The sequence below is a fragment of the Heterocephalus glaber genome, unplaced genomic scaffold, assembly GCF_053883595.1.
Source record: "Heterocephalus glaber isolate CG9 unplaced genomic scaffold, H.glaber_assembly_v1.0 deba00001687, whole genome shotgun sequence".
Taxonomy (NCBI): Eukaryota; Metazoa; Chordata; class Mammalia; order Rodentia; family Bathyergidae; genus Heterocephalus; species Heterocephalus glaber.
This window is the reverse complement of record NW_028258412.1, coordinates 23567778-23584497: the sequence shown is the minus strand read 5'-3', so window position 1 is coordinate 23584497 and position 16720 is coordinate 23567778. Positions and strand designations below refer to the sequence as shown.

Below are 16720 nucleotides of genomic sequence, written 5' to 3'. Positions count from 1 at the left end.
GCATTGTGCTGGAGGCTCACGGACGCAGTGCTCATCTGCGATGTGGGTACCATCACCCCCCACCCCGCCACTGGCCAGCGGTACTGCCCCCCACGCTGATTGTCCCTCCTGGCTGTGCTCCGTCTCCAGGGCTCCTCTGGGGCCAGGAGCTGCGGGGCCCTCTCCACAGATCTCGGAGCTCGGTACCCTAGTGGCTTTATCCAGGGCAGAAACATGTTCACCTCATGGAGTCACACGTCTTGCTTTTGTTTTTCTCACGTTCCTTTTGCTAGCTGAGCAGTATTCCATAGCACCAGCGAGCTCGCTGTGCCCTCCAGCCCTGGGATGATGTGCACTGTGTGGGCTCTGCCTGGGCCACAGGGTGTGGCATTGGCATGGACGCACATCCCCTTTGCTCTGCTTTTGCTGGTGTTCAGTTCCTCAGCCCAAAGGCCCAAGAGTGCAGGTGCCGGGCCTGTGGGGATGCGTGCCTCCCTCAGGCGCTGTTGTTCCCGAGCCTGCCTAGTGTGCGTGCTGTGTGACACCAGCTCGAGAGGGCAGAAGCCAGGTCCCCTCTGTTCCCAGCAGGCTGTGTGGGCATGGGCCTCCATGAGGGTGGTGGTGCCCCTCTGTGTGCTTCGTGGAGCTGGGGAAGGTGTCTCTGGACCTGGGGTGCCGTTAAAGCTGTGGGAGCAGAGAAAATGGAACGGCTAAACTGATATCCGTCCATCCGTCCTCCCATCCGTCCATTCCGCCCGCCCCTCCCGTCCTCCACCTTGCACCCACTCACTCATCTATGCCTTCATCTGTCACCCCCATCTTTCCTGCCATCTGTATCCGATCATCTATCTGTTCACCTGTCCGTCCACCCCTCCATTCTGTCCATTCGTCCATCATTCATCCGCCCATCCACGAGTCCATCCTCCCTCCTGTCCGTCCGTCCATCCATCCTCCCTCCCTCCTTCCATCCGTCCATCCATCCTCCCTCCCTCCTGTCCATCCACCCACCCACCCACCCTGACCACCTGTCCGTCCGTCCTCTCCAGCTGTCCAGTCTCGCTGCTCCTCTCACCCACTTGCCTTTTCTGCTCCTCAGCCATCGTCCCTGAGGAGGGCCTGACCAGGTGGCCCGCTGTTAGCAGATGCGTGCTGGCCCTGGGCCCTGGTGAGCAGGACTCCTGGGGTGACTCTGCCCACTGTAGCCTGTTGCCTTCTGCTGGTGCCTGCACACAGTAGAAGATGGCTGAGCTGGGGCAGAGCCCTGGATGTGGGTGGCTTGATGTGCATGGGCAGGTCACACTCCCGCAACTGCACCCCAAGTTGGGCCCTGAGCCTGGTGACCTTGTCCTGGAAGAGCCAGCACAGGCCAGGCTGGGGACCGATGGGCTTCCTGCCAGTGTGATGGTAGATGCCGCACCTCTGGGGCCCTGGTCACTGTTGCTGGGGTTCAGAGACCTCTCCCCTGAGCCCCATGCCCTGAGGCTGTGCCCTCTGTTCTCAGCAAGACACAGCTGAAGCAACCTCTTATCATAGAAACCAGAGGTGGCCCTGATGTAGGAGGCCACGTTTGGCCCCATGTACACCATGCCTGCCCTGGAGTGGCCGCTGCATCCACATGACCGCATGCTCTTGGCCTCCGCCCTCTGCTCTGGCCACTCGCAGCCCTGGATTCTGTGTCTCGCACCTCAGCATTGCAGGGCTGCCCCTGCTACCGGGAACCCTGTTCCCAGGGCTGCTTGCTCCCCCCTTCTCCAGGTGACCCCGGTGACATTCTGTGAGGCTACCGTGGCCCTGCACTGTTTCCAGACCATTGTCCCCTGGGTCTGTTTTGCTCCAGTGCTGCTGCTTCTGCCACCCTGAGTCACTCCTGCCCGCCTGCTGGGAGGTCGGGCCCCGAGCGTGGGCCTTGTGCGTGTGCTCAGCATGGCTCGCACAACGCGTGCCTCTAACGTGGCTGACAGAGCTAGGCCACCAGGGTGAGGTACAGGGGCTCTCTGGGTCTCAGGGTCACCTGAGGGCTCTGCAGGGGTCCGGGGGTGGCCGTCAGACCCTTGTCCTGATCCCCGATTTTTACATTCTGCTGGAAAGCGAAGGTGACGTGTGGCCAGCCAGGTGCACGTGGGCGACTCGTGTTTCCCCTTCCACCTGGCCAGGCTGCCCGGGGGTGGGTCCTGCAAGTACTTATTAGGTGCCTTCTGTGTACCAGGCTCTGGGACAGTGGCTCAGGTGTTTATTCAGCACCTGCCTCGGGGCTGGAGCAGGGCCACTCTTGCGCCTGGCGCCTGGTCCTGGGACTGTGCTGGGTCCACCTTCCTCAGAAGCAGGGTCTTGCGGATGTGCTTACTGGGGCCACTGAACTGGCCTGGGCCTCAGGAGAGGACATAGGGACTTGGAGGAGACACGGAGTGTGACAGCTACGTGACAGCAGAGGCAGAGACTGGAACAGGGCGTCTCAGTGCCGGGTCCTGAGGAGCTGGGGAGGCCGCAGGGCCCCGGTGCTTCAGGGGAGCACGCGCCAGTGCCCTCATGTAGGGTCCCCGCAGCCCCGCAGTCTCCCGGGGACCAGCCGGCCACTGCAGGCACGTGGCGGGAGCGAAGTTGTCTCTGCCCTCGGGTGCCACGTCTGTGGGGTCTAGGCCAGCGTGTGGTGCTCCCGGGGACCCTGCCCACGCCAGGGAGGCCGGCAGGTGGTGCCAGCTCCCATCAGTTCCCTGGGAACCTCCCGCAGGCGCAGCAGGGAGTGGCCTGGGCACCTCGGCTACTAGCCCGGGCGGCCCCTGCCACCGCGTTGCGCAGGTCTGAAACTGGCTGTCGGGGTAGAAATTGGTGGGCTGTGTTCCCGAGGGCACCAGCGAGAGGCTGCGCCCTGCCTCAGTGGGCCCCGGGGTTGCCCAGGCCTGGATGGTGGCTCATGTGCGCGGAGGCCGGGCCGGGCCGGGCTCAGCACGTTCATTGAGCGCCTGCTGTTTCCCCGGGCTGAGCAGCCCGCAGGCCCCGCTGTGCGCTGTGGGAGCCGTGCTCTGGGCTGTGTGGCTGGAGTGTCCCCTGGGCCATCTCCTCTCCAGCCTTCGTGCTGTCTGGCTACTTGCCCCTCTCCATCTCTGCTGCCGGATCCAGCCAGGGCCAGTCCTGGCTTGGACATCGCAGGAGCCGCCCTGCTGTGAAACTCTCTGACCCTCAAGCACCTTCTGTGGCTCCCCATTGCCCCCAGCACAAAAGTCCATCCCTACCGGGGCTTGGGGCGCTCAAGGGCCTCCCTGCCCAGCTCAGTGGTCTCCCGCTGGGCTGTTCTCCCCCAGTATTATATCCCTCCCTATTCCCTGACTCTCATCCGTGCTCCAGAAGTTCTTCCTGACGTCCCCTCTCTTTCCCTGGTGCTGCTGTCTGCCCTCTGCCCAAGCAGACTCGGCCTGCCACCAAGTCCGGCTGTCACTGAGTGAGGCTGTCCGCCTTGTCCGGGCCCCAGGGCAGTCAGGCCTCGGAGAGGTCAGGCAGACCCTGGAGACCCGAGGCTCCTGGTCCTGTCTGGCCCTGTCTTTGCGGGAACTTGGCGGGTTTCCCTTGGGTGCCCCAGTCCCGCTGAAAGCCAGGGCCTCTGTCCTCCCGCGCCCCACCGGTGTGGTGTCCAGTGCTGGCCGCTCCCTGCTTCCACCAGGGGCAGTGTGACCCCGTCCCAGGCTGACCCCAGTCCTTGCCACAATGGGTGCTGCTGGTCGGACTCTGGGCCCCCTGCCGTCCCTGTGCTGGGAGTCCCGGCTTCTGTTCTACGGGCTCGGTGCCTAGGCGTGACATTGCTGCTGGGTCTTACAGTAATTAATTCTAGGCTGAAATTTTTGAGGAGCTGCCAGACTGTTTTCCTTAAAACTTAAGGTTGGCAGGGTTGGAGATGGGGTTTGCCCAACTCACGGCCGTGTGGAGGTGTGGGATCAGAGGCCCCAGCTTCGGGGCCACCACGCCTGTGGGGACCCTGGCCAGGGCTGGTGACTTTGGATGACTCGGAGGGGTGGCCTCTCTGGTGACCCTGAGGGATGGGGACGCTGGCATCCCACTGACTGATGATCAGACAGGTTCGCTGAGGGGAGCTCAGGGATGGTGGCCTGGAGCTCCGTCCGTGCTTGCAGGAGTGTGTGTGCGTCCTGTCGCTGTGGCTGGGTTGTGCGTGGGTCTGGTGTGGCTCCGCAGTCCCCTGTGGGCAGTGTTTGAGGAGTCACCGGAGCGACACCTGCTTTCCCTGTATTCCTCGGTGGTGTGTGACAGAAACCAAGTGTGGGCCATGGCCGAGCGCCCCAGATGAACCTGGGAGGCTCCTGTCTGCCGTAGGGCCATGGCTGCCCACTCCTGCCCTTCGGCCCCACCATCCTCCCATGAGCATTGTTCTTGGGCATCTGTGGCTGAGGAGCTCCAAGCTTCCTTTCTCCAGCTCCCATCCCTGCAGGGCGCAACTGGTCCCAGATTCTTTCAGCTGACCCTAAGACCAACTCTCATTGGCTGGGATTGGGTCACATACACACCCCTCAGCCAATCACTAGCTTTGGGGTACAGGAATCTGATTGGCCAGGTCTGGAACACATGACCATTCTTGGACCCTGGGAAGCAAAGTCAGGACCACATTGGTCAAAGGTGAGGTGGGAGTAGAATGCAGTTGGGCTCTCAGATGCCCTTGTCTTGTGGACCAGGGTCTCGTTGCTTCTCTGTGGCTGAGTTGATCTTAATTTTCCCTCCCAGCATTCTTCCACCTTAGACTGCCAAGGGGCAGGTTGCCAGGGAGCCCACAACCTTGGAGAGCTCCAGGGCAGGGCAGGGGTGGTCAGGATGGCTTGCAGGGACCTGGGCCTGTTCTCTTTCCCTCCTCACCCTGACCCCTTGTGATGGAGCCCCAGCCCCCTTGCGTGGCCACCTCCAGATGCTGGGGCCTGCGCCCCCTTGGGTTTTCCCTGCCTTGGGTGGGGTATGGATAGGGGAGAGAGGTTTGTATGAAGCAGGGGCCTGGTGTGCAGGTCCGGGCCCTGAGCTGGTTGTAACTCCGGGATCTGGGGCAGCAGAGGAAGGAAGGGGAGGAGGGGCCCATGGGCATCCCCAGATCTCTAGGTGAAGCAGCATCCACTGGGTCCCTTGGCTTCTGCCAAGCTCTTGGGTCTCAGACACCTGTGCTGGTCTCTCCAGCGTAGCCGTGGCGGCTCCTCTCCGGGGACAGCACCACCGCTCCTTGTCCTGCCCTCAGTGAAGCCTGACCTCGTCCGTGTGCCTCTCGGTCACCCTTGCGTCATTCCGCCCTGCATCACAGCGTCATGGGGCAAGGAGGCCCCAGCGGCCTGGCTTTGTCTGGGTCACGCTGTGAGCGACCTGTGGCCTGCCTGGGCTGACCTGACTTCCACAGTTGCTCGTGTGTGCCTCCCCCTCCGGTGGCCTCCTGGGCTGGGGCCAGCAGCTGCGAGCTTTCCCTGCCAGGGACTTTTGGGGAACTTTGCCCCAGAGCCACGGAAAGTCCCGGAGGCTGTGGAGAGAGGCTGCCTGGCCGAGGTGCAGATGGGGCCAATGCCTCAGGGCTGGGTTCCGGTGCCTGCTGGGAGGCCAGCTCTTCCCTGGTCAGACCCTGCCCTTCTGTGGCTCTTGCTCTGGCCCTGCGGCTGCTCCCTGTCCCCTGGTGCTGGCGGGTGGAGGGCTCTGGGCAGCTGATAGTCTCATCTCCTGCTCTCTCCACAGATGCCTGTGAAGGGCCGCCCCTGAGCCGGTGACAGGGGCCTCCTGCTGACCCTCGGTGGTGACCAAGACAGCGACTTGGCTCAGAGCTCTCCGGACCCCACCGTCATGTCGGGATCCACGCAGCCTGTGGCGCAGACCTGGAGGGCCCCTGAGCCCCGCTACCCGCCCCATGGCCTCTCGTACCCAGTGCAGATCCGGTCCCACACGGTAAGGGGCACGCGCCCTGTATGCCTGGGGTCAGCTTAGGGGCTGCTGCCACCCGGTCCTTTCTTCTCTCTGAGTGAGGCTGGTGTGGCCGCCACACAGGGCGCTTGACAGGTGGTGTCCTGGATCCTGGGCATTGAATACAAGTCCTGGGTCACATTTTAATCCGGGAAGGTGAGCCAGGTAGTGCACGCCTGTCCTCCCAGCTGCTCTGGAGGCTGAGGCAGGAGGATGGCAAACTGGAGCCTGGCCTGGGCACTCAGCAACTTGGTGAGACCCTGTCCCTAAATAGTCAGGACGGTGAGGCTGGGCCGGGCCGGGCTGATCGGCAGTGGGGTCCTGTGTGCAGGGCGGAGCACCTGGTGTGAGGCATAGTGGGAGCTGACGGCCGGCCCCCAGGTGTGCCCGTGTGCCTGCATGCGTGCCTGTGCCTGCGTGTGTGTCTGCCCTGCTCAGTGCTGTGGTCCTCCCCAGGGCCTGGGCAGGCATTTCTGCCCCGGGCGGGACGTGTGCACAGATGGCCCAGCCTGGGGCCTCCCGCATGCTGTGGCCTCCACAGCTTTGGGCCTCAGGATGTGTTTCAGAGTCGATGCCGTGCGTGGACGCATTTGCTGGCTGGAGACTCCCCTTGGTTGGACTGTGGGAGACACACGGCAGGCAGCCAGCTCGCTCCTCAGCCTGTTCTGCGGGCGAGCAGGTTGAGGCAGGGAGGTTCCCTGACCAGCCTCAGGTTAAATCACTGATAAGGCAGTTGCCCGGGCCCTGGGTGTCAGGTCTCTGTTGTTGAGCACCTGTGAGCGCCCCAGGCTGAGGAAAGTACTCTCTGGATGTCACTGTCACCTTGTCACACCCACCACCACCAACACTAAGAGCCGTCCTTAGGCGCCCGCTGCTGTTGCTGTGGCTGTCCCCCGCTTTCTGTGTACGCGTCCAGGTCTCCTGAGGGCTGAGCTCTGACCTGAGGTCCTCTCGGCAGTGCCCGGCACTGTTGCCCTGTCCCTCTGCTGTTAGTGCTACTTGTCACTGTCACCCTGTCCTGCACGGCTCCTGCCCTTCACTACCCTCCGGCTCCTGCCCTTCACTACGCTCCACCGTGGGCCCGGCCTCGGGGAGCCCTGGGCCCTTGGCCCTGCCCTTTGCCCCCGCTGTGTCCTCTGCCGGGTGCTAGCGTCAGCTGACACCTCCCACTGTCGTGCTGGCTGTCGGTGACGCATGACGTGTGTGGACAGGACCTGGGGTCCCCGCCCCTCCTCTGGCGCCCACACTGTCCTGTGGGCAGTGGCGGGTGTGCATAGTCCCTTCCTGGGCAGCTGCCTGACCCCTGACCCCACTGTCTGCTGTGGGGCACCTGGGAACGAGAGCCGGGGCTCTCAGGCCTGAGTCCGGGCCCAGCTGGCCGCTTCCTGCCGTTGGTGTGAGCGAGCATCAGGTCTGTGGCTGGGAAGACGGAGATGGAAGAGGGGAAATCAAGGCACAGCCTACGGGCACAGTTTCTCCAGGGTGAGGTGCCGGTGGGGATCAGGTCACCCCACGTGGCCCTGACAGGGAGTGCCCGGGTGCTCCAAAAGTGAGTCCTCCTGGAGCCCAAGACTCCTCCGTGGCACTGAGTCACGGTTTCTGCCAGTTTCTGCCAGGCTGCTCCTTTAGTGGAGTGCGGCTGCCTCAGTTTCCCCTCTGGCCCTTCTGCTGGTGCTTTGTGGGCATTGGCTCCGGGCTGAGGGCATGCTGTGCCTAGTGTGGCTGGGAGGTGGATGTGGGGAGCACTGCTCATGGGGACTGGACCCCGAGACTTTGGAGAACCCTCCCGGCCTCAGCCTCCCTCAGACATGGTTTGATGTAGGGGACTCACCCTGCCCAGCCACAGACCCTGTCTGGGCCCCGTTCTCTCCATCCCACGGGATCAGGACCCTGGGTCTTTCCCTGGATCGAGGGTTCAGTAACAAACCCCCTGGTTTTGTTTTGGTGGAGCCCAGCGCACTTGGCCCGCCGCTGTGTCCCTCTTGGGCTTCCTAAGACGAGCTGGATTCCGGGACCGCTGAGCTCGCCTCTTGCTCTTCTGAGTGGGGCTGAACGGACCTTGTCCAGAGCAGAGACACAGGGCCGGGTCCCTGAGCGCCCCTCCTGCCAGGTGGCCTTGGGAGGTCACTTCAGCTGTGTGTCCATGGCTTGTCCTAGCTGCAGGACAAGCGGCCTCGCCACCCCGGGCCTCGGTTCTGTGTCACTTGGGCGAGGACATTCGCTGGGTGTGAGAGCAGGTGGGTGATGTGGCAGCTGTCCTTGTGATGCTGAGGACCACCTGCTACCATCAGAGCAGCGCAGCCCTGAGTGTCCTCCCTCTGCTGCCCTGAGGGCCCGGCATGGCGTCCCCGGTGCTGGGTGGGTCCTGTCCCTGCAGTGTCGGCTCTGCTGGCTCTGCTGTGCGCCAGAGTGGGGGTGGCCCTGCACCAGTGGCACTTGAAGCCGCCTTGGCCTTGGTCTTGGGCCCTGGTGCTGACCCCGGGGAAAGACCCGCCAGGCTGATTCGCAGGTCACTGCGCCATGAGGTCCTGTGGCAGACACCAGGGCAGGTAGCACTACTTGGGCTGAGCATGGGCCCTGGGATGGAGCCAAGTGGACGCCTGCATAGGGCCCCTCCTGAACTGGGAAACAGGCCAGAGCCTGCAGTGGCCTCCCACGCCCTGTGCCAGGGCCACGCACCGCCCATGCCTCTTGGTGCCTCGGCTGGCAGCGGCAGCAAGCGGACAGTCTGCCTGTTCCCGCTTTGCTCATTTTGCTTTTGCGCGGAGAGCCTGTGGGGAGAGCGCTCCTGCTGGCAGCTGGCTTAGCCTGCTGCTTTCCTCTCGCACCTCCGCCGCCCGCCTGCTGCGGAGGATCCGTGCCTGGCAGCCTGGCACGTCCCTGCCGCGTCCTCCTGCTTCCTGCCGGCCGTGGGCACCGGCGCCTTGTGCTAGACACTGTGGGGGCTCAGCTTCGGGGTACTGAGGCATCAGAAGCATGTGAGAGGCCCCTCTGTCTGTGCCAGGAGCCAGGTGCCAGGTTCCAAGCCAAGGATGCTGCGGCCCGAGGTCTGAGCACGGCCCAGCAGGTGCCTCCTCCGAGGCCCTGCAGCTTTCTGTCCCCGCCTCCTCCACACATGTTCTGTTGGATCTGAAATGAATCCATTCTCTTCACACCTACCTGGTGTCAGCTTGGTTCTTTTTGCAGAAGTAACTGCTTTCATCTAAAAAGCCAGACAACAAAAGAATGGCAAGATTTTTACAGAAAATTGGGGAAATTGTAGCTCTGCAGAAAAAAATGAACCAAGCAACAAAACAGCAGGAAGCGGTGCCAGGAGGAAACTTGAGTCATCTGCCATCCCACCTTCCCACAGCCGTGCCCGTGTCAGACATCACTAATCGCTTGCCCCACGCAGCAGAACTGAGTGTTCCAGACAGATAGAACTCATCAGCTGGGGCTGGTACACCAAGGGAACCAGTGTTGTGCTCTTGTTGAGAGGCTTGTTTCTGTCTTTTTAAAAATATTTTCTCCGAATACTTGATATTTCTCAAGCCAGGGTGTACCTGGTGACAGGGTCCGCCTGATTGGTTAGTGTTTGCCTTCACCCAGATGGTAAGGGGTGTGCTAGAGAACAGATCGTGCTGCTGTGCATTAAAGCGTGTGGACCTCCTCCAGGGACCTCACCATCGGGTCGGGATGGCAGAGTATGGCCTGGGTGTCACTGGAGCGTGCAGTGAGCTCTCACCGAGCATGTGCGAGGCTCCGGGTTACATCTCCAGGCCCAGAGCAGAGCGTCCAGGGCATGGGGAGCCGCCTGCAGCGTAGCCAGACCTTGGTCTGTGGGACGGACGACTCCTCTGTGCCCACTTTCACTCCGCTTCCTCCCAGGACGTTGGGCTGCTTGAGTACCAGCACCACTCCCGGGACTATGCCTCCCACCTGTCGCCTGGCTCCATCATCCAGCCCCAGCGACGGAGGCCCTCGCTGCTGTCCGAGTTCCAGCCCGGGAATGAACGGTAAGCCGGCTGTGGTGTCCTCACAAGCCCTCCTTCACTCCCCCGTCCCTTCCTCTGGCCGGCCAGGAGCGTGCTGCCATCTGCCCCGGGCTCCAGCAGCCTTGTGGCCTCGTCCAGGCAGAAGGTTGCGCAGGGGTGTGAATGATTGAGCCAGAGCTTCTACTGCGGCCAGCTGAGATGTGGGACAGTGTGTCAGCCAGGTTTTTGTTGCTGGGATACAATACCTGGCACCCCAGCCTACAGGAGAGGGTTAACTGGCTCACAGTTTCAGAGGCTTTAGTCCATGCTGTCTGTCTCCAAGGCAGGGGCATCATGGTGGAGAGACCTGGCAGAGCATCGCTGAGGCAGGGAACCAGGCCCCTGCTCTTGGAAGGAGCTGATGTGCGAGTAGTCCTGACAAAGTCCTAGCATGGGGAAAGGCCCTGGGGCAGGGACATAGTGACAGGAAGTGGGGGCAGAGTGGGTAGTTAGGGCAATGAGTTTGAGTTCTTTTCAGAAAGTTCCACATTCTGGAGTGGACTGGAAGTCCGGATCTGGAGGCCCATTCTAGTTCTGCTGTGTGTGTTCAGGCAAAGCCATGCACTGTGTCTGGGAAGGGAGCAGGTCAGGGGCCATCAGCCTACATCCTCATCAGGGCTACTAGCTGAGCTGAGAAGGTGTGAGGCCAGGTTTCACAGCAACAGTGCAGTGATCGGCTAGTGATGTCTGCCCTGGCCAGTGGACAGGAAACGGTGTCACCTGACTGTCTTTTTTTTTTTCTTTTGGTACTGGGGATCGAACTTGGGTCCTTGCGCTTGTGCAGCAGGCGGCGAAACCACTGAGCTAAATCCCGGCCCCTGACTGTGTCTTTTAAGATGCAGGAGGTCTGGTGGGGTGGAGGTTCTGCCTTCTTCCTACCTATGTGACTGTTTTTGTCTCCAGCCTCGGTGCCGATCACCTTGCAGGAAGTCAGCTGTGCCTGGGTCCCTCCTGGTTCTGGTGGAGGACACTGGGGGCCCTGGGTTCCCGAGACCATCATCCCCTGTGTGATGCCACCTTGTGCCCGGTCCCTTGCAGGTCCCAGGAGCTGCACCTGAGGCCTGAGTCCCACGCGTACCTGCCCGAGCTGAGTAAGGCCGACCTGGAGTTCATGGAGAGCAAGCGGCCGCGCCTGGAGCTGATGTCCGACCCTCTGCTGCGGCCATCACCTCTGCTGGGCACGGGCCAGCCTGGAGCATCTGAGGACCTCACCAAGGTAGGCCTGGCGGGCGGGAGCAGGGAGGAGTCCACTCGGGCAGAGGCACAGAGCAGGGACTGAGGGCTGGGTGTACAAGACCCGGCAGCAAGAGATGTGCAGGGCCAGTTCCTTGGAGGGGCCGGGGCCTGGGCCTGGGGAGGCTGTTTAGGTGGCAAGAGCAAAGACCCTGAGGACCGGATGTGTGGGCATCTCCACTGGCCAGTGGAAGGGTGGGCTGGGGACTGATCAGAGAGCTGGGGTCCGATGGGTGTGGGGCGCCCCCCAGCCCCGCCATGACGCGTGCTGTGTGCTGGGTCAGGGCTGGGTCCCTGCTTGTGTGAATCTGGCCTGCGGCGGCCCCTCAAGCTCTGCACAGCACAGGGGCTGGGACCTAGCCCTGGCCATCTCGGGGCGCCACTGGCTTAGGATGCTGAGGGCTGCAAAGGACACTGCAGGGCCCTGCCGGGAGAAGGGACAGTGTAGGGTTGGTCCCAGGGGATGGCGCTCGGGTGCTGCTGCTTTCTGCCGTCTGCATCCAGCTGCTCCTGGGGGTCAGTGGTCCTGGGCTGTCCACGGTCCGAGGCCTGAGGCCCTTGGCCATGCCCCCTGCGGCTTGGGGCTTCCAACGTGCCCCCCCCTCCTCGCCCCACACAGCCCCTCCGTGGATCCGTGGATCTGCCATCCACACGGGGCCCAGTCTGGTCTGTGTCCACCCACCTGGCCCTGCTGGTCTGGCTTGATCCAGGCGCCCTGACCTCCTCCCTGCCCACCAGCACCCTGGCCCAGTCCCCTTCAGCCCTGCGGACCTTCCTCACAGTTCCTTAAGCCTGCCCAGTGCTGTGCCCTCGGGTGCGATGCCTTGCCCTCAGTGGGCCACATCCTCCTTTCTGCCGGGCCTGATGGCGGAGGCCTGTCACCCGTGTCCTCCAGGCGCTGTGTCCCTGAGACCCACCTGGCCTCATTCCTGGTCCACCCCTCTCCTGCCCTTTGCCTGCCCCGTCCGCCTGTTCTCCCTGGAGTCCTGGGTCCTGTGAGTGATGGCCCATACAAGTGCTGCCTGGTGACCCCTCTGCCAGGCCAGAGGCCCTGAGCTCTCACTGCTGTGCCGGGAAGGAGAACCGGGACCAGGGCTGCGGGGGGATGGAGGGCTGCAGTTTGCTGCTGGGGCGGATGGCACTGCTGCCGGCTGGGCTCCCCAGAGTGGCCGAGCCCTGGACCGTGGCTCAGGAGTCTTGGGCTGCACGCCACGCCGCCTCCGCTCCTGTCTCCGCCCTGTGGGAATCCCGTCCTCTGCCCTCCGGGTCTCTGTCCTCTGCCTCGCCTCTCCGCTGGGGCCCAGCCAGGAAGGACGGGGTGGGGGTGGCAGGGCCCCCACAATGCAATTGCTGCAGGCTGTGCGGAGCCTGGGCGGCCTGAGTGCAGGGTTAGGCTGGGTTTGCCGCCTCTGCGTGGAGCCAGCGGGTGTCGGGGCGGGGTGTGAGCCCTCTCCACATGGCCTTCTCCCGCTGTGAGCCTCCTTCCCGTAGAAATGTGCTCAAATTGTCGCCTCGTCCCCCTGCAAGTCTCCCGGGCTCTGTGCGCTGTGGCTCACCACACACACGGCTCCTGACACATCACCTGGACGCGGTGTCCCCACGACCCTGTCTCTGCCCTTCGCTGGCTCTGCCGTGGCCCATGTGATCCGGGGGTGCCAACTACGGCAGCCCGGGACCCTCCTTGGTGCAAGGCCTGCGGAGACACGGCTCTCCCCCACGGGGTAGGCCTGGGGGCTTCTGTGGTTTCGGTTTTGCATAATGAGATTTTCTTTTATTCATGGCAGTCAGTGTTGCCTTGGAGTTTTGCCACAAGGGCATCTGAGCAGGAAAGAGGCAGTCAGTGAGGCTTAGTGATGGGTATCTATCTATCCTTTGCTGTCTCCTCCTGGCTTGGGCTAACGGGAGGGTGGCAGGGGTCCCTCCACTGCTCAGTGTGACTCCCATGCTTCATGCAGGGTCAGAGGACCTAGAAGTCGGGGGCCCTGGCCTTTCACGGTGCTGCAGCCACCACCTCTGCCTGGGCCAGCATGTGCCCCTCACCCCAGGAGGACACACGCACATCGAGGGTGCACCCTGCACCCCACCTCCCGTGGGTCCCTGGTGTCCGGCAGCTTCGTGCTGGGGGCCCGTCCACCTGTGTCTGGGCTGCGCCCCTTTCTGGGTGGCTGATGTCTCATCACGTGAGGACTGTGTTCCGTCACCTGAGCCCGAGCCCTTGTGAAACAAGCTTGGGCCAGTGAGGATACAGGAGGGAGTCGGGCCTCCAGTGCCTCTCTGGCAGTGGCTGGTGGCCGTCACCGCTTCTCTAATCACGGCGCTGTCCCCAGCCCTGGTCGGTGATGTTGCCTCTGAGAGCCATACTGGGTCAGGCAAGCAGTTTGCTCTGGTGATTTTGAGGGTGGCCTGGCCCCGCAGCCCACATCCTCATTCCGCTGCGTTCACCGGCTGTGGGGCCTGGGCTGTGGCCGTGTCCTGCCCTGGGTGACCCAGCTCCGGGGACTGTGCCCCCCACTGCCCTTTGTCGTGAGGAGCCCGATACACGTCCTGGAGGGCCCTGTGTTGGAGCAGACCTGGGCATCTGCTGTGTCCCTGTCTCAGATGGCCACGGGGGCCCGAGGCCGGGGGGCAGGATGGCGTGGGCCCCGCTGTACTGCAGTTGTTGGGGAATAATGCCCCTGTGTCCTGGGGGCAGCGGCCTGGCTCTGCTCCGTCCCCTGGGCCAGCAGCTGCCCTCTTGGCCCAGTGCCCAGGCGGGGCTGGCATGGCCTTGCCATGGGGCTCCAGCCTGGGCGTGGGCATCCGTGGTGTCCTTGCCTGTGCCGATTGAGGCTCAGGGCGTGCTGGGCTGGAGTGGAGCGGAGTGGACTCCTAGGTACCTGGGAGGTGACACTGCCACGCCGCCCACTGAGAAGGGAGACCGAAGCAGGGGTGCCGGGGTCTGCGCCTGGGCCGTCTTCCTGGCCTCTCAGCCAGAGCCCCGCTCGGCCTTCATGCGCAGCACAGGCTGGGGGCACACGGGCATAGGAGAAAGTAAGCAGGCAGGGTGGTGCAAGTCCGTAATCTCAGCATCCTGGGAGGCTGAGGCAGGAAGATCGCAGATTGTGAGATCAAGCCCAGCCCGGGGGCGATCTAGTGATGTGTGAGACTGTCTCAAGACAAAACCAAAAAAGGGCTGGGGATGTAGCTCAGTGTGAAGTCACTGGGTTTAATCGCCAGTAACACAAAAAAATTACTTAAAAAATTTAAAAAATACAGAAAAAAGGAAGAGAAAGGCCCCTGTTTCTCGTGCCCAGCGGGCAGCTCACAGCCCATCCTCTTGGTCCACGTTGGTGCCCTGGTGTGGGGGTCCCTCGCGGCTTGTGCCACCCCGGGTCCTGGCACTTGCTGGATGACCTCGCATCAGCAGGAGGCCTCTCAGAGGGCCGGGCCGGGCCTGGGCAGGGGCACTGCTGCCGTTGGCGGGCCGGGTCTGCGGGAGCATGCAGAGGGCAGGGTGTGTGAGGAGGGGTGCTGCAGGAAGCGGGAGAAGGAAGCAGGTGTCCGGAGAGATCCAGGGGCCTTCGGAGGCAGGGCAGGGCCACGTGTGGCACCTGGAGCAGTGCGGGCACCCTGGCTGACCTATGTCCCCACCTGTCCCTCAGGACCGCAGCCTGGCGAGCAAGCTGGAGCCGGTGTCCCCGCCCAGCCCCCCGCACGGTGATGCTGAACTGGAGCTGGTGCCCCCGCGGCTGTCCAAGGAGGAGCTGATCCAGAACATGGACCGTGTGGACCGTGAAATCACCATGGTGGAGCAACAGATCTCCAAGCTGAAGAAGAAGCAGGTGTGCGGGGCCGGGGCGGGGCACAGGGGCCCAGCTCCCTGCAGATCACTGGCGGTGACACCCACGAGGTGATGCCAGGAACGGTCCCGGATGTGTGCAGGTGCCTCTAGGTCTGGGCCAGCGAGCTTGTGTGCCCACGTAACATTCATGAGGCCAGCGTGCGGGTGGCCTCCCACCCCGGACAGCCCCTGAGCTGTCCCCCGCACAGTGCACAGTGGCCGTCTGACCTGGAGGCGGAGGCGCACGAAACCCGCCTAAGGCCCCTGCAGTCTCTGTTTAAGTTAAATATGGTTAGCTAGGCCTGGTGGCCCACGCCTGTAATCCCAGCACTTGGGAGGCTGAGGCAGGAGGGTCACCACAAGTTCAAGGCCAGCCTGGGCTACTAGAGAGTTCAAGGCCAGTCAGAACAGGTAGTGAAATCCTGTCTCAAGGCCTCCCCCCAAATTTAAATGTGGTTTGTCTTATTTCCCCTGGGGAACTCAGTTTTGGGGAGCCTCGGTTTCCTTGCCTGCCTTCTAGAGTTTTAAAGAGGGATCAAGATCCTGAGATTGAAAACAAAGTCTCATTGTCACAGTGGAAACCAGGCGAAGACACTTGGAGAAATGTTGATCTGAATGGTGTTTTTATTTGTTTATTTTTGGTGGGTTTGTGTGTGTGTGTGTCTGTGTGCCAGGAATTGAACTCAGGCCTTGCACTTGCCAGGCAGGCGCTGTGCCACTGAGCTACATTCCCGGCACTGTTGATTTGTTTTTTGAGACAGGGTCTCACTTTCAGGCTGGCCTTGAATTCACTGTTAGTCCAGGCTGACTTCAGACTCACAGCAGTCCTCCTGCTTCCGCCTCCTGAGGAGGTGGGATTATAAGCATGCACCACTGTGCCCGGCTGTGGTGCTGATAATATTCGTTTGTAATTTATTCGATACAAAGTTAGTTGATAATCTGACTTTTCCTGGCACTTCTGGGGTTCCCCCCCGGCATCTTTCAGTGCCTGCTCCGATACCCCCTCTGCAGAGAGGACTGACAGGCTGCTCCCCGTGCACATGCCACATGTGGCTGTTCCGGGTTCCCCAGCCGAGACCCTGTGGCCTCAGAGTCAAAAACATTTACCGCCAGGGCCTCTGGGAGACGCGCTGACTGCAGATCAGCCGCCCCGCCACGGCTTTATCATCCCCCGAGTCACTGTTCCTCTTTGTGACCCAGTGGTGTCCAGGCTAAGGGAGGCTGGCATCTGTCCCCTCCCTCGGGAGCACAGGCGTGTAGCGTGTGGGGTGTGCAGTGCGTGGGGCCGCAGAGGGCGCTGTGCTAAGCTGCCCGGGAGGTGGCTCAGCAGCTGTCCCAGGCCTGGGTGGCCTTTGGGTCTCCAGGCCTGGCTGTGGGCGATGTGGCAGCTGCGGGTCCCTGCTCACACATGTGACTCGGGCCAGGCACTCGGTCAGGTTTCACTCTGTGAGTTTTTCCCGAATCCCACTGTGATGTCATTGGAACTGAAGTTCCCAAGTGCAAGCTCAGTCCTTCAGGGCGTAGGATTCGGTGTGCTTAGTGCATTGCTGGTGCCGTGTGGCCTTGTCGCTGGCCGGTCCCAAGATGTCTTCGCCTTCCTGAAGGAAAGCCCAGCCCCTCTGCAGTCTCTGCCCTCCCTCCGGCGGGTCACACTGTGTTCCCCATGTCTGCCTCTTCTCTAGCGGAAGCCCTTTGGGGCCACCTGCGTGGTGGCAGCATCGGGGCCTTGTCCTCTCTGTCCTGGGGATGG

The 16720-nt window shown here is 62.6% G+C and overlaps 1 protein-coding gene across 29 annotated transcripts in view; it reads left to right on the top strand.

Annotated features, from left to right (window-relative positions):
* Positions 1-16720, top strand: part of Ncor2 (nuclear receptor corepressor 2) — a 125190-nt gene that overhangs the window by 31368 nt on the left and 77102 nt on the right. For 23 of the 29 annotated variants that reach the window (XM_087198248.1, XM_087198246.1, XM_087198251.1 and 20 more), the window contains 4 exons: positions 5683-5889; positions 9772-9899; positions 10956-11133; positions 14792-14971. In XM_087198248.1, the coding sequence (XP_087054374.1) occupies positions 5788-5889; positions 9772-9899; positions 10956-11133; positions 14792-14971 (588 nt within the window). In that variant the 5' untranslated portion in view covers positions 5683-5787. Of the gene's footprint in view, positions 1-5544; positions 5565-5682; positions 5890-9771; positions 9900-10955; positions 11134-14791; positions 14972-16720 lie in introns of those variants that run through there. The other 6 variants (XM_087198271.1, XM_087198269.1, XM_087198268.1 and 3 more) reach the window with 1 other exon arrangement.